The 26160-nt window shown below is 34.9% G+C and overlaps 1 protein-coding gene across 11 annotated transcripts in view; it reads left to right on the top strand.

The window, feature by feature from the left end:
• CCDC88A (coiled-coil and HOOK domain protein 88A) overlaps positions 1 to 26160 on the top strand; it is a 167423-nt gene that overhangs the window by 46585 nt on the left and 94678 nt on the right. For all 11 annotated transcript variants that reach the window (XM_020996210.2, XM_020996207.2, XM_020996209.2 and 8 more), the window contains exons 4-7: positions 3011 to 3080; positions 11923 to 11981; positions 19819 to 19902; positions 23770 to 23910. In XM_020996210.2, coding sequence (XP_020851869.1) covers positions 3011 to 3080; positions 11923 to 11981; positions 19819 to 19902; positions 23770 to 23910 — 354 coding nt within the window. The remainder of the gene's footprint in view (positions 1 to 3010; positions 3081 to 11922; positions 11982 to 19818; positions 19903 to 23769; positions 23911 to 26160) is intronic.

Raw genomic sequence — 26160 nt, 5'->3', positions numbered from 1 at the left:
TTATAACTTGTTGCAAAGTGTCACTTAAAATAGCTTTAGCACAGAGATTTTGTTGATGTAAGATACAATGAAAAGAAATGAGAGCATCAGGCTCTGTTAATACTTTTTTTTTTAATCTGTGCAATAAATCCTTTATGTTTTCCTGTCATGGAAGATGCACTGTTTGTACATACATTCACTAAGTTTACCAAATTCAGCCCAGCTTCATGACATTTATCTTGAAAGTTGTTGAAGATATCTGTTCCCTGTATTCTGTTTTCAAGAGTGCCCAAAGTGAGTAACTCTGTAGCAAAGAAAATCTTGTTATGACCCAAATGAAGTATAAAACCTGCACTGAGTCAGTAGTATCAGTTGATTCATCCAAAGCAATTGAATAATGTATATTTTCCTTTTGAAGTATTGCATGAAGTTCTGTTAAGTTGAAGGCTAATTCATGTTGCTGATCAGTTATGGTTCTCCTTGAAAGAGGCAGTTGTTTGTACTTTGAAATGTTGTCGAGGTCTAACCATCCTACAGTGCTTTCTTTCACAATTTCTACATCACTGAATGGCTTCCCTTTTTTCCCGAGTATGTAAACTACTTTATAAGTTGCTTCAGTGGGCATTATTTCCAGGTCTTATTGCTGCTTGAAAGAATTGTCTTTACTTTTGCTTTTCATCTTTTAATTTCTGCAGTAGAACCTTTTGCACCTGTCGCTCTAATTTAAAATATTTGTTGTCTTTATGAGTGTTATAATGCTGATGAGCATTGAATTTCTTTAATGTTGATATTGCAGTATCCCCAAACAAGCAAATCATCTCGTCTTTAGCAGAAACAAGATAATATTGCAATTCCCAGTCCTCATTAAAAAAATCTGTTTTCTACAGTCGGCGTTCTCTTGGTCTTTTTTGACACAATGGGCTGTTAAATAGAACCTAAAAAATACTGTCAGCTGTTCAACTTATTTACAGATTCCACTTCAGAAAGAAAAACAGTGTACCATTGTCAAAAGCTGATAATAGACTGACGTACTCAACCCCAATAAATTCTTGTGCAGCCTTGTGCAGTAGTGGTGCCAAGTCAGGTGGGGAAAGTTAGAACTAAATATGAGCGTAGCAGCCATCTGTTTAGGCCTTATAGCTTACTAATGTTCTAATTGTGCTGGTCAATCTGTAAGGATTATTTCATTGAAACTTATTTTATTCCTTGGTATTTTAAATACATTCGTTTTAAAAATAAAATAAAAATGTGAAAGATGAACAAAAATGTATTAGTAAAAATAAAAATTTGTTCCATAAAGTTCGGCCTTTTCAGGACCTAGAAGGCCACATGTGGCCTTAAAGCTTTAAGGTTCCCTACCCCTGATCCAGATAATACAGACTTAGAAATTTAAGTTGATATTTTATTGTAGTCATGATTTTGACTCGTCATTGCAAAATGATTTGTTATAAAAATTTTTAAACCTCTTTTTAGATGATACTTCCTCCCCACAAATCCAGGGCCTTTGGAAATTTGACGACTGCTTTTAGGGAAAACAGTCTTTTGCCTTCTTATTTGTTTTCTTCCATTAGGGAGTTTGTTAGGCAAAATGTTGCCTTTTTAGTCCATCTGTTTTGTTTTACCTTTGAAAAAAGTACAGTGGCAGCTTTGATAATTTTCCTCATAAAAGTCAGGAAGAGCTGTGAATTTATTCCTTCAAGGTTTCCTACAGAAATGCTTAGCTGTAATTATTTCATTGTAAAATTTCTTTTAGATATTAGGAATTCATTTATTTAATATGCAAATTAAGTACTGGTTTTTAAAAAACAAGTGACAGTTTTAGTGTCTTTTGAGTGTTTATTAATATTCTTAGCATTCTTAATAAGTAGATTATAGTGTAATAGAATCTTAATAAATTGACTAAGAAATCTTTTATCTTGGAAATTGCTCCTTGTTGCACGTAAAATTATAGATTGGGACTAACAGAGAATTTAGTATGATGTGGTAAATGACCATGGGAATCTACTTTAGTAATAATTAGACAATGTAGTCTTTTAAGGTTTAAATTTTTTTTTTCAATTAACAAGCATTTTTCGTCTCCTATATTCTCTATCCCCCATTGGAGGAAAAAAAAAATCCTTGTAACCAGTACACAATCAATCAAAAAAATTCTCACATTGGTAATGCCCAAGAATACATAGATAATACAGTTCTTAAAGAACAAGGCAAATTGAAATTTCATATTTGTTTGTTTCCTCATCACAATATTAAATAGTATCAGAATGTAAGTATAGTCTTAATTTGATTTTGTGAAAATTGTTGAAATGAATTTGAATGATAACTTTGTATAGAGATAAGAAATGTGATTTATTATTATTTTTGCTTTTTGGTGAGGCAGTTGGGTAAAGTGACTTGCCCAGGATCACACAAGCTAGTAAGTATCAAGTGTCTGAGGCCACATTTGAACTTGGGCCCTCCTGACTCCAAGGCCAGAGCTGTATCTATCTACTGTACTACCTAGCTGTACCCTGAAATGTAATTTATTAAAGAGCTCAATTTTATGGGTATCTTCATAAGTAAATATTGCTGTGTATTGCATATATCATAAAATGTAGTTGATATTGGTTTGGCTGAGTGGTGTTGGGTTTTTTTTGTTTTTTTTTAACTTTTTTACTAAGGAAGGTTTTGTAGAATAGGGGAAGGAATAATGTATTTGGAAATGAATATGATCTAAAAAACAAAAGGCACCAATAGAAAAAGATCATTCTTTCAAAGGGAGTTTTTGCTGGTTTTCATTAACTTTAAAATTTGGTTTTAGCATGTTTTCAGAAAAAGAGAAAACAAACTACTATAAACATGTGGCCTTTCATTGAAGAAATTTAGCCTTACAAATTTCAAATTACTCAATAATAACAAGCTTATAGAACATTTCAACTTGTTCTGTGTTATTTTGTGACTACTGGTACCTTACTGAGTAAAGTAAAGCTCAGTTATTATATAAGGTTCAAAGTTAGACATCTGAATTTAAGACCCTGGTTATCTTTTTTTACAGGAGACTTTGCAGCAGTTGATCATGATGTCTTTGCCAAATGTCTTAACCATTGGCAAAAATCCCTTTTCTGGTAAGTATTAAAATTAACTTAAAGTTGTGATTTCTTACTTTGTCATTATAAATTCAGGAATGAAAGCAGAGTAGGTCACTAGAGCATGTCTTGCAAATTATTGTTGAAAAGATATGCTGCTTCCAAATTTTTTAATGTTTGATTCTAAAATTATTATTCAGTCATAAGTTTTGACTTGTGTTTTAATCTTTTATGCAAAATGGTGAGGAGAAAGTTCTTTATGTAGTTTTCATTATTTTCTTTAAGAGAATCAATAAGCATTTTATTAAATATCTGCTATGTGCCATGTCAGTTGTTGCCATAGGTGCTGGGAATGATAAAAGTCTTGGCATTGTTAAATTTGAAATAATCAGTTTTATTCTCTGGGTACTTGAAAAATTATCAGTTTCCTCTGAAAGTGGATGATTATTGGATTCATTTGTTCTTCTAACCACTTCTCAAATTAATAAATGGATAAAATTATTATCCTCAAAGGCAGTATTATTTGACTTGTGGTTTTAACCTCTACTCTTCATTCCCCTTTTTAAAAAAATTGTCACCAAGCCATCCCTTAAAGAAGAATAATGATGTCTGATAAATAGTGTCCCAAGACTTTCAAGTTTGAACAGATGTCTTTGAGAATAGGGATATAGAGATTGATTTCATTGGTTTTAGAAATTCCCAGTTGAGGAAACTTCCTCTATCTAAGCCACTTCTCTGCAACTTATTTTCTTAAAGAATTTCCTTGAGCACTGAGAGATTAAGGACTTGTTACAGGTCACTCAACCAGTGTGTGTCAGAGGTGGGACTTCACCCTAAGTCTTCTGGTTTTGAGGCCAGCTTTCTGTCCACTACATCATATATCCACACTACCCTGAATGTGTCTGATTAAATATACATATCTGAAGACTTGGAAGATAAAAAGTTTCAAGTGGTCCTATCTTTCTTTTTCCCCTTCTCCAGAAAAGTACAGAAAAGGCAGGTATTCCATTACTTTGGTATTTTGAGGCAGCTAGATGTCTCAGTGGATGGAGTGCTGGTCCTGGAGTCAAGAAGACTCGAGTTTAAATCTGAGCTCAGATACTTACTACTTGTGTGATCCTGGGCAAGTTACTTAACCTGTTTGCCTCAGATCCACATCTGTAAAATGAACTGGAGAAGGAAATGGCAAACCACTCCATTATCTTTGCCAAAAAAACTCCGTGGAGAGTATGGTCTGTGAGGTCACAAAGAGTCAGACTAATTGAACAACAGCAGTCCCTTGGAAGAAGAGTGATAGCCTGTGCTCTGGTGATAGTCATGGGAAATGAAAAAGGAGGAAGTCTTATTAAAGATCATTTCTCTTATTTTTTCTTTTTTTAAAGATTTATTTATTTTTAGTTTTTAACATTCACTTCCATAAGATTTTGAGTTCTAAATTTTCTCCCCATCTCTTTCCTCTCCCCACCCCAAGATAGTGTGCATTCTGAATACCTCTTCACCCAGTCTGCCCTCCCTTCTATCACTCCCCCCCTTCTCTTATCCCCTTCCCCTTCTATTTTCCTGTAGGGCAGGACATATTTCTATATCCTGTTGCCTGTATATCTTATTAAGGATCATTTCTTTTGACCACTGAAGATCAAAGTAATCATTAGTAATCTTGTATAACTTCTTCCCTGTAAACATCATCTCTGTTTCCTTATCTTGTTCATTTATCAAATATATATGTTCTATATTATTTATACTTTGACTTTTAACTTTTAATTGATTATTTTTTATATTTTGATATCAAATACGTATTTTGGATATATGCATTTATATATTTTATAACAAATGTTTTGATTTTTAAAATATCTTTAGTAGTGTATTTCAATTTGGATCATTCTATCTTACTTTAATTTTTAAAGGTGTCTAGATTTTGAAACAATATGAGGTAGGTTTTTTCCCCAGTAATGATGATTCATAAAACTATACACTATAAGGGTGTTATGTTAACTGCATGAGTTAGTTTTAGGAGATTGAAAAGTATCAATAAAAACATAAAACAGTTGTATAAAACCAACATAGAATAAAATGTATTTTCAGCCAAAAAGTCATTATATTGAGGTCATACTAGGTAAAATAAATAGAATATATGCTTTCCTATGTTTCCCGCTTCCCTTGCTCGCCATCAAAAAAGATGACGAAACAAAAAGATTTCTCTTTGTTATATTAACTACCTTATTCTATAAACAGGACCATTGCATTAATTTCTTATGGTTAGAAAGATAAAACATAAAAAGTAAATATTCTTCCCAGGATATTTTACCCCTTGTTGTGAAGGTCCTGGAAGTCTTACAGAAGACTTTCTCCCACCTGAATAACCTTAAGGCTGTTATTGGACAGCCCCAATCTTGGAGATTGGAGAAACCTAGCATAGGCAATAATAGAGGGAGAAAATTAAACCAGAAAAATCGAAATAAATCAAAGGACAACAATGTAATGGCCTTCTAAATAAGTGACTGAATTTGGGAGTATGAAGACCAGAAAATTCCAAGATTTGCTTCTAAGAAGTGAGTCTTAAATCTACATTTTTTGTCCTTATGTGGTGGGCAATTCTTTATCTTTATAATTCATAGTAAGTCTGCTGATGTAAAGAGTTGACTTTATGAACAAGACGAAAATGAGAAATATCAGAGCTACAGCAAAGATGATGATACTTCCAGTCATTTTCATGAGTCAAGCGTCATGTGGAGTAGGTTAGCTAAGAGGTTATTATCCTCTTGAATGTAACCTGACCTACCAGCCAAGACCTCCTCTTCCCCAAGACTCCCATGGAGGGGATATCCTATCTTTGACCTATTAAGAGGCCTCTTAAATCCTGCTTCCTTCTTCCATGTGGAAAGGATAGGCACATTCACCACTTTCCAACATCCCTTTGGCTCTTTGGATATTAAACACACATATGAACGCATGCACTTGTGCACGCGCGCGCGTGCACACACACACACACACACACACACACCCCCACCCCACACACACACACCCCCACCCCTCTCCCTTCCCTCACACTGTCATTGACAGTTTGGTGCTGTAGGCCAGAGTGTCATCCTGGCGAGATCATAAACTTGCCACACAGTATATAGCTCAGGAACTCCAAAGTATTCTGCTTCATTGAACCAAGACTAAGTTCCTTCTTCATGTCTTCCTGTCTTTTCCAATGCAGAAAATTGCTTCTGCTGCTAGTTGGCCCCCACTGAGAGACCCAGGAGCTCCTGACATCTCAGACTCACAAGGCTGCCACTAAGGCTAGGAGTGCTAGCTCAGGATTGCTCACCTGTGCTCAGGGAAAGAGACACAATGAAAAAGCTAAAAGAAACAGAACCAGAACTACTCTATACCGTTGTATGTGCTCTGCCTGCCATGTGCAAGAAGTAGCCATTTCTGCTAAGAGAAGGGAAGGTATCTGAGGCTTGAGTCTCTATGATCCCATACAGAGTAAACCAGGGTTGGGATTTGGCAAAGTGTAATTGACAGTAGGTAATAGAGTAACGGATTTGAAGATATAGGATAATGTAGAGTTGAATTGGTTTACCAAGGGATTAATATTAGAAAAGGAGAAGAGTATAGCCAGTGCCTGGAAAAGAACTTGCAGGTGGAGTGTCTGCAAATCACCCTAAGAACAAAGAATAGGCTTGGGAGTTAGAAGGCCAAGGGAAAGATGGAATGACAACTATTATCAGATAAAGGATATTTTTTTTCAGAATTTCTCACCATAGAAGTAGAACATTTGTGAGGTGATTGCAATATCAAGAATATGACCAAATGTAAGTATAGCTAAAGTGGGATAGAGGACTAAGGTCATAGAGACTAAGTGGATTGACGAACTCGTAAGTTAGGGTATTTGAAAGAACATTAATGTGTATGTTGAAGTACCGAATTAATAGAGCAGGAATTGAGGTGGAGAAAAGGTACTCAGCCAGTCACTGAACTCATTGAAGAAGGAGGAAGTTTGTAGAATTTCTGGGAGTGGTAGGTAACAACCATTATGATTTGTGTGACTGATACATTTGGGTAGAGAAAACTTCAAAGGAGAAGTTTCTGAGTGATATTAAAGAGAAAATCTAGAAATAGCAATAGAGACTAAGGATTATTGCTCTGGTACAACCAAAGTGACAGAAAAGTGTGATCAGTTACTGGAAAGGATTCTGAGGGAAGCCTAGTAACAATGAAAGACCCAAGATAGGGTGGGAAAGGAGAATAGATTTAAGATAAAAGGAAGTTTGTTAATTATGGAGCAGGAGTTCTGGAGGGCACACTGGAAGGAGAGAGAAGAAAGTTGAGGGGGTGCAGTTAAAGTAGATAAGAATGAAGGAGAAAATAGTGGGGGTAGAGGAACAGTGTTCATTGGCAGTTGGGGGTTCAGTTGGTACTTCAACATACACATTAATGTTCTTTCAAATACCCTAACTTACGAGTTCGTCAATCCACTTAGTCCCTATGACCTTAGTCCTCTATCCCACTTCAGCTATACTTACATTTAGTCATATTCTTGATATTGCAATCACCTCACAAATGTTCTACTTCTATGGTGAGAAATTCTGAAAAAAAAAATATCCTTTATCTGATAATAGTTGTCATTCCATCTTTCCCTTGGCCTTCTAACTCCCAAGCCTATTCTTTGTTCTTAGGGTGATTTGCAAACACTCTACCTGCAAGTTCCTCCACTGGTGTGGAGAAAAGCATAATGGTATGGGAGTATATTAACCATTGCAGAGGCAGACAGAGTATCAATGGATAGAAACAGGTTTGATGTGAAAAGCAGGCAATTAGATTCTTCAAAGTCTTTATATCCCTAGTGTCTTATAATATTAAGCACTTAATAAATGTTTAAAATTATATCTATATAGATTTTCAAGTAACATTGTATGTATGTAGCATTGTGTGCAGAATATATGTTTACTTGTTATACTGACTGTTATTGCATGTCTCCTTGACCCTAAATAAAAGATCAAATTGACATTATAGAAAAGAAAAAAGGTAGGGGACAATACTAGTACAACACTATACATTGTCAAATGCATTCATTTTACCTGTTTTTCTTTGTCACTTGTTTTTCTTTGTTTAATCTGGTGAGGCCAAGGGGTTGAAATAAATTTGGTTTAAATACACAAGGCATTGGTAAGCTTATTTTTAAAATGATGAATTCTTGAATTAACTTAACATTAAATTGATTTGAGCCATGGAAGAAGCTAAGCGTTTTAATAGAATTAAATCAAGAGGAATGCATTCCAGGGTTATAGGATAGCTTATGTCTTAGAGATGAGAGTTGTCATGTGGAGATCTGGGAACAGTTAGTAGACCAGTTTGGCTAGAATGTAGAGTGTGAAGTGGGGTAATATGAAATGTCCTGAAGGTAGGTAGGAATCATTTGGGGGGGGCAGTGTTTAAATACCAACTGGAGGAAATAGTATTCATCTTAGAGGCAATTGAGAGCCCTTCTAAGATTTTTCAATAAGGGAGTGACATATAATGAGTTCTGTGTTGAATGGATATTAATTAGGCAGCTATGTGGTGTATTGAAAAGAAAGAGGAAGGAGAGTGACTTGAAGAAAGACCATTTAAGAGGCTATTACAACAGTCCACCTTTGAGGGCTTGAACTAGGCATAATGACTTTGTGATAGGAGAGAAGGGATAGATGTGAAAATTGTTGAGGTGGAATGGACAAGTGTAGTAATCCTATTCAGTAATTTCCAGTGGCTCACACTCACAGCTATTTGATGTACAGAGCACTTTACAATCTTCCCTCCTCTCCTTTCTATTCACCACCACAAACTGTACTTTTCATTCCAGTGACAGTGACAGTGAAAGCTGCCTTTTCACTAACTACTCCTCATGTCTAGAATTCTCTTTTCTCCTTATCTCCACTTACTGGATTCCTTCACATCCCACCTAAAGTACTACCTTTTGCAAGCAGTCTTTCTCAGTTCTACTTAATGCCAGTGCTTTCCCTCTGTTGATTACTTCCAGCATATGCTGTATATCAGTTGTTTGTATGTAGTTCTTTGCATGCAGCCTGCCCCATTGGACAGTGGACACTTTGTGATCAGGGTCAGTCTTTTGCCTTTCATTATACCCCAGCACTTAGCACAGTGCCTAGCACGTGGTAGGTGCTTAATAAATGCGTATCAACTATTTGACTAATTAGCATTTACACTGCTTAATATTATATGAAGTTTGTGAGAAGATAAAAAGATAAGAATGAATCTGAGTTTGTGAATCTTGGTGAGTGCAGTGACAGTGGTGCCCTCAAAAAAAAATAGGGTAATTTGGAGGAGTGATGTGTTTGCAAATGCACTGATTTTTGCATATAGGATTAGGTATAAAAATGAGAATGAAAGTAAATATAATCTAAACTTTAAAAATACATTGAACATTGAAAGGGAACACGAATAGAGAAAGAGCTTCACAATTAAAATGCTGTTCTGCATTTAATTTATCCTTGTATTCTGACTTTGATCTTTAAAATAAAGAAGACAGATGTGGAAGATTAGAGAAGAAAGCCAGTCTGTTGGAGAAGGCAGAATGGGATGAAAAAGATGGGATAGAGATCAAGAAGGCATGTGAAGGGATATTGTCTTTGGCAAGGAGAAGGGCCACTCTACTAATGAGACAGGTGAAGGTGGAGATAATGGGGGAAAGCAACTGATTAATTCTTTAAAGGCTGTACTCAGGTTCCATCTCCTCCATGACCATGGGGTGGTAGATAACAACCATTATGATTTGCATGAGTGATATTAAAGAGAAAATCTACAAGTGGCAATAGAGACTAAGGATTATTGCCCTGGTACAAACAATGTAATAGAAAAGTTTGACCAGTACTGGAAAGGATTCTTAGGGAAGCCTAGTAACAATGAAAGACCCAAGATAGAGCGGGAAAGGAGAATAGATTTAAGATAAAACAAAATTTGTTAATTATTCTCTCTGACCAACATTTTCCCCATGAAAGTGATCTTTTCCCTCTCAAATTTTCCTGAGATATTTTGTTTACATTTCTTCTTTGCTTTTCTTATAGTCTTAACTTTTGTCATACTTAAGTATTCCTGCTGGTAGAATGCAAGTTTCTTGAGGGTAGGGTTGGTTTTTTTTTCCCATCACATGGCCATTGTTTTAAGACAATACTGTATATATAGTATGTGTTTAATAAATGCTTGTCGAATTTAATTGAATCATTATTGATGCAAGTCTGCATCTTTCTTTAGCCTGTAATGTTAACGTAGACAATCTTCAAATTGTCTTAAGTTGCTGTACTGTGCTGTTGTGTGCTGCTGTCTTCTCCATCTGCTATTAGCCTCTCATTTCTCATTATCAGTGTGTTCTTCTGCCGTGGTCTGCCATTTAAACACAGATGCCTGGTGATTGCCTTAGTGTGATGATTTCTTTCTTAGCAAAATGCTAAGGAAGGACTAGGGAGAGCTGTTTGTTACTGAGAGATCTTTTTTTCCTTGACTATATTCATGGTTCCATTCTGGATGAATCTTCTGGAAATCTGACTCCACTCCACCTCACCTCTGTTCTCATAAGTGAGATGTTATTGTTCTTAAATCTGCATTCAGTTAATAAGCATCGCTTAACTATACAGAACTGAAAAAGGCACAATCTTTTAAAAATTTATTTTTAACATTCATTTTGAAAAATTTGAATTCCAAATTCCCTCTCTCTCTGCAGTCCCTTCCCTATCCGTTGAAAAGGCAAGCAATATCATACCCATTAGACATGTGAAGTCATGTAAAACATATTTCTACATTAGCCATGTTGCAAAAAAAGGCAAGAAAAATTTAAAAAAGAAACAGGATACTTCAATCTGCATTCATTAGTTTTCTCTGGAGGTGGATAGCATTTTTTATTATGAATCCTTTAGAATTGTCTTGTATTGATCAGAGTAGCTAAGTCTTTCATTGTTGATCCTCACTACAGTATTGTTGTTACTGTGTGCGATGTCTTCCTGTTTCACTTTGCATCAGTTCGTGTAAGTCTTGCCCAGGTTTTTCTGAAATCATTCTCCTAGTCTTTTCTTATATCACAATAGTATCACAATCACATATCACAACTTGTTCAGCCACTTCCCAATTAATGGGTATTCCCTCAATTTCCAATTCTTTGCCATCGCAAAGAGAGTTGATATAATTATTTTTGAACATATAAGTCCTTTTCCCTTTTCTTTGATCTCTTTGGGTACAGGAGTAGTATTGCTGGCTCAAAGGGCATGCACAGTTTTTTTTAGCCCTTTGGGCATAGTTCCAAATTACTCTCTGGAATAGTGGGATCAGTTCATAATACCTTCACGTCAGCTCACCATCAACAAATAAGGGGGTTGGAATAAATGACCTCTTAGATCCCTTTCATCTAGAAATCCTAGGATTCCCTCAGCATTTCTTTGCCTTAGATTGTCCTTTAATGCCTTTATTTAAAGTTCACAAAAGATCTTTTATTTTTATTTTTTTAATTATTTTAAAAAATTTAAAAAAATTTTTATTTTATTTTTTTAAATGTGAATTCTCATGAAGTCTTTTTCTAAAAATTTTTTTTATTTTAGGCAATTGGGGTTAAGTGACTTGCCCAGGGTCACACAGCTAGTGTCAGGTGTTTGGTCTGAGGCTGGATTTGAACTCCGGTCCTCCTGACTTCAGGGCCAGTGTGCTATCCATTGCACCACGTAGCTGCCCCACACAAAAGATCTTTTAAAGGGAAAATGTTGCATGGGACAGAGGAAAGGCAATAGAAGCCTGGAAATTTCCCTCAATATGCGAATTATAATCTGGATCTGGAAATTATCTAGAAGTAAATCTGATTTAAAATGTGAAAATGCTTTACTGTGTCTCATAACATCTTTTTCTGTTTTAGAACAAGGTACAGAAGAAATTAAAAAGCTGCTGTTACTTTTACTTGGTTGTGCTGTTCAGGTGAGTTAAAAATATTTTTTAATGTTTTCATTTTGGTAAATAAGTATTTCTAGTTAGTCTTGTCCCCAAAACCAATTTTTAAAAAAATTATGATTTTTCAATCTCCAAATGATGTAAGTTTGGACAATTTTTTGGATGATTACTTTTAGAAATATATTTTTAATGTATAATTACATGTATATCAAATACTTGGAAAAAAATCTCTTTTCATTTGTGTCATTCTGCTTATTATGCAGATCATACCATGGTGAAGTATCATGGTTTAGTGAAGAGAGCTGTGGATCTAATAGTCAAGAAGATCTGCATTCGCATCTGACTTCACATGCTTATTAGTTGTGATTTTGAGCAAGTTACTTACTTTAGATTTCTCATCCACAAAATGTGTATAAGAGCACCTACTTCATAAGGCTCATCTATGTATGAAGTGCTTTGTAAACTTCTATATAAATCTCAGCTTGTATCATCACCATAATCATTGTCATGGTTTAGTACACAGCTTCATGAGTTGCTATTGCCAAAATAATTAATAGCTGGTAACCAGCATTCTGGTGCAAATTTAGCTAATCTTATTATCAGACAGCAAATATACAAACTGATTTGTTAGGACTTGCCAGGGCTTATGCCAGAGATTATGTTCAGATTTCAGTTAATATGCGCTTTGGTAAAGGGAAGAGAGTAAGCATTTATATAATACCTACTGTGAGCTAGGCACTGTGCTAAGTGTTTTACAGATATTATCTCATTTGAACAACCTTGCAAGGTAAGTGCTATTATTATTATTCCCATTTTACAGTTGAGAAAATTTGACCAGAGTCACATAACTAGTAAGGGTCTGAAGCCAGATTTGAACTCATCTTCCTGATTCCAAGGCTATACTTTATGCTCTTTACCTTGCCACCTAGCTGCCAGAGTTGATCATTTATACTAGTCCCAAGTTCCTGTACCAGTTGAAATTTTGTCAAAAAACTGAAATGACAATAGTAACGATTTAAATTATAGTCTAGATGGCTTTTTGCTATTATAGATTCCATGTACATATATTATAAAGTGTGGGTACTAGTAGTCTGGTAGTTCTTATAGAATCAATAATGCCTGTATTTTTAAAAATTAATTTTTTTTTCAGTTAATATGTTTTTCTGCCATCTCCTCCCAAGTTAAATAGTTCGCTGGGGGAGCAACTTTGCATCACTTTATACAAATTCCTTCTCTATAAGTTCTTCTCAGGTTTATCTGAATCTATCTGTTTTGTCATTTTTTTTTGTCCTGCAGTAATGTTCCATTTCATTCATCTACCATAATTTGTTTAATTGATGGACATACTACTCTGTTTCTTTTTTACAATAAAAAAATGGTATTGTAAATATTTTTTCCACCTGAGTCCTTTTCATTCTTCAATATCTCTATGGTATAGGCATAGTAGTAATATTGATGGGGCAAATCATATGCATGGGTGATAAATTTACATTTATCTAATTATTAGTATTTCTTTCTTATAGGTGATAGCCTAGACTTCTTCCTTTGATAACTGCCTGTTCAAATCATTTGATTTTATCTCTTGGAGAAGGCTGTTATTATCAACTATTTTAATTCAGGTCCTTATATATTTTGGATAGCAGAGAAATTTGCTGAAAAATTTTCTTCCCCATTGTCTCCTTCCTTTCTAATTTAACTGCATTACTTTTGTTTATGCAAAATTTCACAATTTTGTATATTCAATACTGCCTATCGTCTGTGGTCCTTTCTATCCCTTTTCTGGACATGAACTCTATCTACAGGTTTGAAAAATATTTTCTTCCTTGCTCCTTTGATTTGCTTCATAATGTGATTTTTTAATATTTTTGTCATGAAGTTTAGTGTGGCATATAGTGTGAAATCTTTGTTTAAGCCTAGTTTCTTTCAAGATAGTTGCTTTTTTATTTTCCTAGCATTTTTGTTAGTCTTCACCCAAGTAGTTGGGATCTTTAAGTATATATGTTCCTTACATATGTTGTATAATCTGTTCCACTGGTAGACTTTTCTATTTTTTGCATAGTACTAAATAGTTTTGATTATTACTACTTAGTAGTATTGCTTTTAATCTGATACTGTTGAGCTCCTTTCCTTTCTTTGTGGGGGTGGGGGGTAGGGGGAGTGCGCGAGGCAGGTGGGGTTAAGTGACTTGCCCAGGGTCAAACAGCTAGTAAGTTTCAAGTTCCTGGTCTGAGACTGGATTTAAACTCAGTTCCTCCTGACTCCAGGGCCAGTGCTCTATATTTTCTTTTTTAAAAAAATGGAACAATTAATAATATAGTAAATCTATCTAATTCAGTCTACTAAATTCCTACAGATGGAATTTCTGGTTTTGCAAAATTAGATTTGCTGATAAACCAGATTTTTTAGGTTGATCTTGCTGTATTTAGGAAGCCATAAAAATACCTGGATTGGTATCATTTTTATACTCTTAGAATATCATAGATGTGTACATAATGTATGAATTTCTTGGGACAAGACATTATTTTGGCAGTTTCATTTTATGACAGCAGTCGTCTTGTGTTCTTTGCTGACTCAGAACATTTTACTTTGAAACAGAATGGATAATTCTGTGGTTTTAAGAATGACATGTTTCCAAGGAAAATATACAAAAGTTGCACCTCTCAGAGAGCATACTTCAATAACTATTAGAGATATTGCAGTGAGTATTGGTGTGGGAAAGTTACATGCTTCAAGTCAACAATAAAACAGGATTAGTCATACTCAAGTACAATGGAATGTGTGGTTGAAAATGGGGAAAAAAAATCAAGAACCGACAAACAGCTGCTACAAAACAGCCTAATTAGTCCTCAGAAAACAAAATCCTTCAGACATGCATGGCAGCTAGAGAAGTTGTTACCATTTCTCCTCTGGTGTATTGTAGACTTGTTATTGGAATGACATCAATAAGACCAATTTAGAAAAAAAAACTACTAAGAAGAAAAAATGATATGAATAAAAAGTATTTTTATGGTCAAGATAGTCTAAAGACTAAAGTGCTGAAGATTAGAAAAATGCAGTTTTTAGTTCACTTTCATTCAGACTATTCCTAGACCATTTTCAGGAAAAGCCTCTCTGAGCCTATAACATCTGGACATCTTCAGACTGTAAAACTTCCGTGCTAAAAAGTATTTGGGAACTTCTTCATTCTGTAGGCCTGAAAGTCTTGTCCCATTTAAGGGAATGATGAGTTCTGATAAATATGTTGTGTTACTTAGAAGCAGAATTATAGAAATAGCCAAATTGAGATGGAATATTGCAACGTAATCTTGTATCATGCAACACAAAGATTAAGAAGCATATCTAAGATATTAAGATCAACATGCTTCTGTGGCCTAGGAACTTGCCTGATTTAAATTCTGCTGGGAGACTATACTTGAAAAAAGTGGACTGTTCATCAAAGATATATTTAACATATAATAGAATAAAGGTGTGATTTCACAATATGAGTATGCAGTATGTGTCAGTCTTATGAACTCGGTGCCAAATTCTATCAAACAAGCAAAGGACATATTGCAAAGCAAAAGTTATATAAGATGTAAAAAGTGGTAAGGTTTATTGTATGTCAGTCAATTTAATTATTACTGATAGGATCTTATAAGTTATCTTTTTTTGTTGTTAGTTTGTTTCAGTCCTGTCCAACTCTTTGTGACTCCATTTGGGGTTTTCTTGACAAAGATACTGGAGTGGTTTGCCATTTCCTTTTTCAGTTCATTTTATAGATGAGGAGACTGAGGCAAACAGGATTAAGTGACTTGTCCAGGGTCACACACCTAGGAAGTGTCTGAGACCAGATTTGGACTTAGCTTTTCCTGATTCCAGGCCTGACACTCTATCCACTTTACCACCTAGCTACTCAAGAGGTTATCTAGTTCAGATAATAAATGAATAAATGAGCAAGTATTTATTAAGTGTTTACTGTGTGCCAGCCATTATGCTAATAAGCATAGAGGTTACAAAAACAAAAGCAGGATTCTGTGCCTGCCCATAAGGAGCTTACATTTCAGTAGGAGGAGACAACATATAATGGATTGATGTCTAGACAAAGATATCTTGGTCTGGAAGATAGCTGGAATGGTTAATGGAATGTAGGGCAGTTAATGGAATATAGTAATGTGGAACCAATAATAGTGAGATTGCATTTCCCAAATCAAGAGATGGAAAGAGAATAGGAGGAAGATGTATTTGCAGGCGCAGGATGAAAAATGACTGGAATGAAAAAGCATAATTGGATCTGGAACCAGCTTGGTGTAAGAGGCTCTCACCAATCAGGAAAACCAAGGGCCCCCTTATGTAATTATAGCCTCTGTACTCCCAGGCTACTCCTCCAAATTTGTAGTTAAACTAGAAGGTTGAGTCCTCAGAGGCACAACTGCTGCCTCTGGTTCTTTGGGTAACCTTGAGGAGATATACCATCCAACACAGTAACTCACAAGTGTTCACTCTTACACTTCACTTTAATAATCAGCCAGTGGTTTTAGCTCCTTAGCAAAGGCACTTAGTCAAATGCACAGTAAGAATAATAGTTAAAAGTGTTCCCCCTGGAATACCTGGGCTATCTATCCCAAAAATATACTTGGCATCCATAGTGTGGGATAATGGGCATAAAGTACCAGGGTAGTGAGCCACATGTGTGTGTATATGTAGTTGGTCCTTTCTGTTCCTGGAGAGTTCTTTAAAAATTCATTGCAAGGTATGGTATTGTAGGCCAGAATGGCTCCATGGCATGACATCTCTGCAAGATTAGTTTAATATGCTAGATTTCCTAGGCTGGCAGCTATAGTCTCTACTACTTCCAGCCTCTGATTTGGATGACAGTTACTGATGACAGTTACTGTACTGGATGCTACTGTTCTTTCAGAAAGGAAAGAGAGTCTTGCCTTGGGGTTTTCATCTCTAGGGTTCTGCCTTAGGTCCTTGATTCTGAGGTTTGTTACCTCTCAGGCAAGAAGTGGGAGAGTTATAGCCTATCCTTTTCACGTGCAGTTGAGTTACTCAGAGGACCTCATCTGCAAGTGGTGTGGAATACCTCAGATACTTATGTCTCATTGTTTTTGTCTTGGCCTTTATGTTCTACAACTTGCTAACGTATAAAAGGGGCACATCATACATAAGGATAAAGAACCAAGGCCCAGCAAGCGCTTAGGTGATTTGATTTAGGCCCCACTGATTGGTAGCCAAGCTTCCTTTTTACTGAGGTACCATGACTCTAAATTCATTATTCTTTCCAGGATTAGATGTCTGTAATTCACTGAGTATACATATGTACCCTTGTGTAAATTCTTAATATTTACCTTCAGAAAGACTAAGTGTAGGCAAAGAGGAAACAGAATTACCACTTTTTGCAGAGGAAAGGAGGAAAGTCAACTAAAAAACTAACTGAAACAATTAACAACTTTAGCAAAACTGCAGGATATAAAATTAAACGGATGTAAATCATCTGCATTTCTGTATATTACCAAAAAATCCATCAAGAAGAGCTAGAAAAAGAAATTCCATTTAAAATAACTACATATAGTATAAAATATTTGGGAGTCTACCCACCAACACACAAATAGGAACTGTGTCAGTCCATCTTTAAACATTTATTAAGTCCTGCTGTGTGCCAGGTATTGTGCTGAGCAGTGAGGATATAAAAAACAGTAAAAGCAACTCTTTGCTTTCCAGGAGCCCACAGTCTAGTGAAGAAGACAACACGTAAACAATGGAGTACAAACAAATTATATACAAGATAAATTGAAATAATCAAGAGGGAAGAAACTACAGTTGAAAGGGATTAGGAAGGGTTTCGTGGAGAAGCTAGGATTTTAGCTGCAACCTAGGAGAGATCAGGGAATTCGGGAGTTGGAGATGAGGAAGGAGAACATTCTGTACATGGGAGACATTCAGTGAAATTGTCAAGAGCTGGGAGATGGAGTTTTGGCAAGGATGCCAGTGTCATTGGATCACAGATGATGGGAAGTAGGGAGTGAGGGAAAAGTAAGGAATAAGAAAACTGGAAAGGTTGAGGCTGTGTAGGCCTCAAAACACAGGATTTTATAGAGGATTTTATATTTGATTCTGGAGATGATAGGGAGCCACTACAGTTTATTGAGCAAAGGGGTGATACAGCCAGATCTGTGTTTTAGGAAGATCACTTGAACAGAGGAATGGAGGATGGACAAGAGGCTTGTGTCAGGGAGACCCACCAGTAGGTTATTATAGTTGCATCACGTTTGTCTAATAAAGGTCTCATTTCTGAAATATGATTCAAATTTATAAGAATAAAAGCCATTGCCCAAATAAATGGTCCAAGAATATGAACAGGCAGTTTTCATAAGAAATCCAAGCTATCGATAACCATATAAAAAAATGTTCTAAGGCACTAATCATTAGAGAAATGCAAATTTAAAAAAAATACGTTCTTATTGGTATTTTCTTTTTATTACATTGCCATACTATTTGCTCCCAGAGAGACATCCCATATGACAAATAATATTTTTTAGAGAGGAAAAAGAAAGCATAACTGATCAGTACATTGAAAATATCTGAAGACATGTGTTAACACCTTTGGACCTTCAGCTTCCACAAGGGAGTAGGTTAGGAATGTCTTGGAGAAATGCTCACTAAAAAAAACAACAAAACAACTCTGAGGTACCACTTCACACCCATCAGATTGGCACAGATGGCAGGGAAAATGCAGAATGCTGAAAGGGCTGTGGAAAAACAGGTACATTGTTGGTAGAACTATGATCTAGTCCAGTTATTCTGGAAAGCAGTTTTGAACTATGTCCCCCAAAACTATTAAACTATGCATACTGTATGACCCAACAATACTGCTACTAGTTCTGCACCCCCATAGAGATCAAAAAAAGAGGAAAAGGAAGGACCCACGTATAAAAATTTTCTTAGCTGTTTTTTCACTAACAAAGAATAAGAAAGCTCTGTGGTGTCCATCAGTTGGGGAGTGACCAATTAATACAGTTATAGTATGTATTATAATGTGGCAAATGATGGAGAGAAGCATAGGAATTCTTGTACGAACTGATGCAAAGTGAAGTGAACATGACCAGTGCAGGAATTTTTTTTTTCTGTAACTACACATGTTTATAATGACTTTAGTTTTCCTTTCAGGGTGAGCAAAGGAGGAGGCATGAGAAAAGGAATATGGGCTTTAAAATAAAGTTGAATTTTAAAATATTTACCTTCAGTAATTTATTGGTGTTACAAAATAAGGTAGTGTTAATTTTGTTAACTATGTTAATGTTAAACTATGCCACAAGTAGGTATGTGATTTCTTTCTGATATGGATAAAATATGGTAACTTAAAATATTACTGTGGATTACAGGCCTGAAGTTAAAGATTTTTTAAAAAAATTCTGAGAAGAAAAGCTACATTGTTGGTTATAACCAGTGACTGAAAGTCAGGCATCTTGGCTCTGTTCCGAGCTCTGCCACTGACTCACTGTGTATTTTTTGGCAAGTAATTTCTCCGCTCTGAAACAAGTTCTTGTGTCTCTACTTTTCTGTTTGCAAAGTTAGGATAATAATATTATACTGACCTCACCAGAAGGGTTGTGTAAAGACTGCCCACTTTGGAATTTTCCTAATGAAAGTTGTGTGTGTTTTCTGTTTTTTTTTCCCTCAATATATTTTTATACCCTGTACTTTTATAAAGTACTACATTTCTAAATGCTTCTTTATTAGGTAAGTATACCAAACGATTCATCAATATTCAGTGAGACAAATCTCACACTACCACTCCAAATTAAATCATCTTGCTGGTGCTTAGTTTATAATGACATTGAAGAATACTTTAAAGGTATGAACATTTATTCATTTATTTTAGTGTCAGAAGAAAGAAGAATTCATTGAACGAATCCAAGGTTTAGATTTTGACACAAAAGCAGCAGTTGCCGCACACATTCAACAGGTAATTAGCTTAGTTTTGTATTTCTTCACGCAGTTTATTTTGTTGAATGACTGTCATTCATTTTTAACATGAAGTTTGTAGAACCTTCTTGACTTTTGGGAAAAATCATAATTGATTATCTTAGTTAGCAAGGTTAAAGTATGTGTATGATACATATGTTTTTCAGTATGGTGAGTACTAAAAGTCATGAAGAGATTGGAAAAGAATCTATATTTTTGAAGAGCATGAAAAATGAAAAAAAAAATTTGCTCACAGCAACGTTACCCATGATGGAGTGCTTCTGATTTTAAGAACTTCATAGCATTAGAAAGATAATTAATATATGTGGTATACCCTTGAATCCTACTTGCTTGTCTTCTTTTTTGACTGCTCTTTTGATAGTAAGTTACAGCTTTTATTATACACTCAGATTTAAATATTTACTAAGATATCAGTGATTATTGAAAATGTTCTATAAATCATATCAAGTTGGCACAGCCAAGCAAACATAAAGGAAATATTTACCAATAGGACATATAGTTTCTAGACACTGTAATATTTACTTTTGATGATACTATTTTTTACAAGAGTGCTGAGTTCTGTGGATAGTAATTAATTAAGAAAGTTAAAGAAAAATTTAAAAAATTAAAGAAATTGGTATTTTGAGAGATACATCAGTTGATCAATACATTATTCTCTTCAACTTAACTACAGGAAAAGAAAAAATTTAATATGGTATAGATTAAACTACTTACAAACATAACAGAGAAAAATATGGTACAGAGAAAAATATGGTACAGCTAAGAAAATAGGTTAAACACTGTAGTTGAACATCCAAGATTAAAAACAGCAAAGAATAATTTTCTCAACACTTCCAAAGTAGAGTTGCTATGGAAAAGTGTAAGGTCACAGGTATACTTGTGAACAATTTATAAATAGCTTTTGGAAGTCAGTTTCAACAAATTCATCATGTACTTTTCAGATTACATTGAAACCTAACACAATAATGCCTTGTATTTCAGTGTATTTCACAAATTAAAATTCAACTATTTGTCCATAATGTTAAAAGCACTAATGCTGATTTCTGTAATTTTAATAAGAATTATGACTTCTCTTTGATTTTAAAAAGTATCTGAAATAACAATATAAACACTGGTGTCGTTACATAATGTTTATTTTGAATTATAGGCATTTTCACTAATTTCCATTTCAATACTGCTTATTTAGTGCTACTTTCACTTTTTGCTGCCATTACCCGCTAATTCAGTAATTTCTGGTAATATCTAAATATATGAAAATAAAAGTATGAACAATATAGCCATGGTACATATTTTCTGTATATCAATTCTAAATTAGATAGCACTTGTTCACACAAATCTTTAGTACCAGCCAGTCTTGCTTTAATGTGCTCCATGTTTGCTTTTAACTCAATTGAGTTTTTTTAGGCTTTAAGTTGAATAGCTTCTCAGCTACCAGGTATTTGTATTTGTTTTACAAATGAAGATACACACTTAACAACTTCATGTCAGTAATGTTTGGACTTTATTTTCTTTTTCTTTTTCTTTTTTTTCTTTTCTTTTTTTTTTTTTTTTGGTGAGGCAGTGGGGTTAAGTGACTTGCCCAGGGTCACACAGCTAGTGTCAAGTGTCTGGGCTGAGATCGGATTTGAACTCAGGCCCTCCTGACTCCAGGGCCAGTGCTTTATCCACTGCGCCACCTAGCTGCCCCAGTGTTCAGATTTTAAATGCTTTTAATATGAGAATAACATTCAGCATTTATCTGGTTGCTAACCCGTTATTTTCATCAACACTATTTTTCCTACCTGCCTGACATAATAAGTATAGTTCATGAGATTATTGAGTAATTGCTTTTCAGCATTTCCACTGCTATTTTGAAATTTTTGTCATAATTTTGTCTTAACCCCTGACTATTTTATATGATACTGCCATCCATATTTTTGTAATTTAAAATACATGTTTAGTATAAAGACTTACCTCATAGTGAATAATTTGAGCAGTGCCACCTGTTAAGGATGGTGAGTGATTATTTTCTGAAAACTGCTGAAGTGCATCCTAAAATTTCTGAGGCATCTCAAATCTTAACTTCTCTACCTTCAGTAGTACTGAAAGCAAGAAAATAGTTTATACTGTGTCTACTTTTGGGGGAAAATGTGTTCTAAATTTGAACCATTGTACTAAAGAGGAGACAGTTTTTTAAAGATACTGAGCATTCCACACCTACCTGGTCTATTACTTATTGATGAATAATTATAAAAGCAACTCCTAAATTTCTTATCCATGTGATAATATGGTGTATATGTATATAAAAGTAACAGTTAAAATTAGTATACATTTTCCAGAAAATGTAAAAATCATGTATTCCTTTATAATGATATTGTCCTAAGAATTGTGAAAAGGAAAGATGGTAAATTTTGCTGTCAGAACTGAACTCTAGGGGCAGCTAGGTGGTGGAGTAGATAGATCACTGGCCTTGGAGTCAGGAGGACCTGAGTTCAAATTTGGCCTCAGACATATAACACTCACTAGCTGTGTGACTCTGGGCAAGTCTCTTAACCCTAATGGCCTCACCAAAAATAAAAAATAAAAAGAAGAAAGAAAGAAAGAAAGAAAGAAAGAAAGAAGAAAGAAAGAAAGAAAGAAAGCTAGCTGAATTCTAAAATACCAGGTCATTAGGTCTTTGTGTTTTACCATCCTGTATACCTCCTATTTTCATTTTCCCAAAGTGAAACTGGTTGATGTTATAGATTTTGATTAAGCTTTCATTTTTTAAAAATGCAAGTGAGGAGAAACATCATGTCCACTAGGACAGGTCCTGGCCTCTGACTCAGGGAAATCTGGGTTCTAGTCCCATCTTTGATATACTAGCTTTGCGATCCTAACATGAATGAAACGAATGACTGACTGAATGAAAAAGCATTTAATAAGTGGTCACTGTGTGGAAAGCATTGTGCTAAGTGTGCTGGATTTTGAATTCACAAATAGGCAAGACAGCCCCTATTCTCAAATAGTTCATACTGACCTCTCAATTACTCCCAAGTTTCTAGGACTTCCAAGTTGCAGGAGCCAATGAACATTTCTTGAAGTTTCCTCATCAGGAATTCCCTATACCAAGGAAATCTCTGATTCAAAAAAAATTAAATTTAAATTTAAATGCTGATATGTTACATAAGTTCTTTAGAGTTCTTTATGCTCTTCATAAAAGTCTAGCTTTTTAGGGGCAGCTAGGTGACACAGTGGGTAGAGTACCAGCCCTGAGGTCAGGAGGGATCTGAGTTCACATCTGGCCTCCAACCAAACACTTGACACTTACTAGCTGTGTGACCCTGGGCAAGTCACTTAATCCTAATTGCCCCCCCCCAAAAAAAGTTTAGCTTTTCAAATATAATAACATAATTTATTGTAGAAGATTTGCAGCTTTTTACTTTTGAATATTAGTGTGATCACCTTCAACAGAGATGTTATGAAGAGATGTTATGAATGTAATTTGTAAAGTAAATCCTTAAAAATTTATTTTAAAAACATACTCAGTTGAAATCATCTCTTTATAGTGACTTTTTGACGTGTGCATTTCAAATATATTCAGGTCCACTAGATTTGCTAATTTTATTTTTATTAGATTAGTTGTTTGATAATTGAGCTAATACTGTAGCAAAATTAAATTGATTCTTATGTATTAGCTATTTTATTGTCAATTGATACATGGAAGGCAAATCTGAATTTGAAATAAGTAAATTTAAAAATAGTTTTTCCCAATTTCTTCTGTTCCTGATTTCTGATCTTTGGTACTTGGTACATTTATCCACTATTTTCTTATTGAAGAGTTTAGCATTAAATACTACATTTTAAAATTATTTTTTGCTTTGGAAAGGTAACGCACAATCAGGAAAATGTATTTGATCTCCAGTGGATGGAAGTGACTGATATTTCTCAAGAGGATCTTGAGCCACTCTTGAAAAATATGGCATTACATTTAAAAAGACTTATAGATGAGAGAGATGAACACACAGAGGTATGTATTTTATTTTTTGTTGCTGTATTTGTTAACTTGTTTTTAACTTAAAGGTAAAACAGTCCTAATACCTCAAGTGGTTTTAAAAATATTCTTCTTCTCAGGAACTATTCTTAAAGTATTATATTTCCACATTTATGTAGGGCATGGGAACCATTCTAGAGCAATATAGAAGTCCCAACTTGGCAAAGAAACAAATTGTAGATGTAAATTTTCTTTTTTAAAAGGTTCTTATTGTTCCTCTGTGGCTTTTTTAAGTCTTATCCTCACAGCTCTGGCTCAGTACAGAAGTGTGAGACTGAAAATATATTTGATGCAAGTGAGAAAAAATGGACTAGCAGCATAAGGATGTGCTTAAGGTTAATTTCTTGGTTTTATTGCCACATTTAAAGAGTGGAAAAATAAGATCAAGGAGAATAACAGGTGTTCTGGATAAAACATCTGTCTCAGAAGTTCTCAAATTCTAGCAGTGAATGAAAAGTTATGCCAAAAAAATGACTTTAGGCCGACGTTTTCCAGCATGAGAGAAAATATACTTAACTCTCTCTGTATGTCATGTGAAGGCATTTGGCCGTTTTGAAAACTAGAAAAATGCATGTGGTTGGCAAAAATAATTTTTTAGCAGCTGAACCAGACAACTCAGGCTGTTATTGATTTGTGTAGTTGATCTCATGATGGGGGAAAACTACCATAAGGGGAAAATTCACACTGGTATTTGTGAACATAATATGCACATGAGTTCACTTTTGAAGGTTCTTTTCTATTATTTCTAGGCACCAAAAGAAGAGATGGTGTGGGTGGTGCATAAAGGGTAATTTTAGAGCTAAGACCAAATTTGAAAAGAGACGGTGCAGTTAAGAGGGACTAGAAAAAAGAGAGAATCTGTGGAGAAACAATGCTCAAAAATATGTATCTTAATTATACTTGATTCTCCCATTTGCTTTCCGTTTCAATCCCTTTCCTAAATTAGATATTATTCTATTACCTTCTCTGTCATACTTGCTTTGCTTTCTTTTTGCCAAGTCCTTCTGTTCTATATTCATTATTTTTGAAAAGTTTGAATAAATCACGTTACATGATTCCTATTGTAATGATGCATGCATCATTACTGCTATGTTTATCATGCTTTTGTTTCTCCTTGATAAATACACATATAAAAACTGTTTCAGCTCAGACATATAGCTTGTGATAAAATAGTCAAAATGGAATATGTATGTGTCAGGGTGGAAGGAATGTTTGGGATAAAGTAGTATACTTCAGTATATCCAAATTTGCAATACTTTTATCCCCCCCAATTCCTATCTGTTTTCCTTACTTCCTTGTTTTTATTATGGGTGCCACCATTTTTCCAGTCACTTAGGCTCCCAAGCTGAGAGTCATTCTTGATGCTTCCTTCTGCCATATTTAACACATATTTATTCAGTCGTAAAGTCTTCTCAGTTCCATCACATCTTTCTCATCTGTCCCTCTCTCTCCATTTCTATATCTTCTACCCCAATTCAGTTAGTAAACATTTCAGTGCCTCCTTTGTTCCAAGCACTGTGTTCAGTGCTGGGAGATACAAAGAAAGGCAAAAAGACAGCCCTTGCTCTCAAGGAGATCATAGTCCTATAGGGAAACAACATGAAAACAGTTGTATACAAAGAAGACATATACTAGTTGTTGAGATCCTCTTAGTAGTTCTCCCACTTTCCAGTCTTTCCCATCTCCAGTCCATCTTCTCTCCACAACTGCCAAGTTGATATGCCTGGAACACAATCTGACCATGTTACCTTACTCAGAAATTCTCAGTGGCTCCTAGCATAAAGGACAAATTCTCATTCTGGTGTTTGAAGTCCTCCATAATCACCTGACTTTTCAGTATTATTTCTTATTACATCCTTTCACACATTCTCATTCTAGTCAAACTAGCCTACTAATTATTTTTATGTAACATTTCATTGCCTCCTTCTATACTTTTGCACAGATTGCCCCATGTTTGTAATGAGTGATTTAAAGACCAATTATTTAGTGCCTACTTGCTTGTTTTAATGATTTAAATGAACCTGGAAAAGGCAGTATGGTATAGTAGAGAGAGGGCCAGCTTTCAAGTCAGAAACTTTATGTGCCAGGCACTGGCAAAACAAATATAAACATGAAGACAGGCTTTGCTCTCAAAAAACTTACATTTTAATAAGGGAAGAACACAAGGAAATAAGTTTTGGAAGATATTCCCTTTCACCTCTGCCTCTTAGAATCTCTTGCTTCCTT

This window comes from Phascolarctos cinereus, unplaced genomic scaffold (assembly GCF_003287225.1).
Source record: "Phascolarctos cinereus isolate Bilbo 61053 unplaced genomic scaffold, phaCin_HiC Scaffold_2;HRSCAF=192, whole genome shotgun sequence".
NCBI lineage: Eukaryota > Metazoa > Chordata > Mammalia > Diprotodontia > Phascolarctidae > Phascolarctos > Phascolarctos cinereus.
This window is presented reverse-complemented; position numbering and strand designations above follow the sequence as displayed.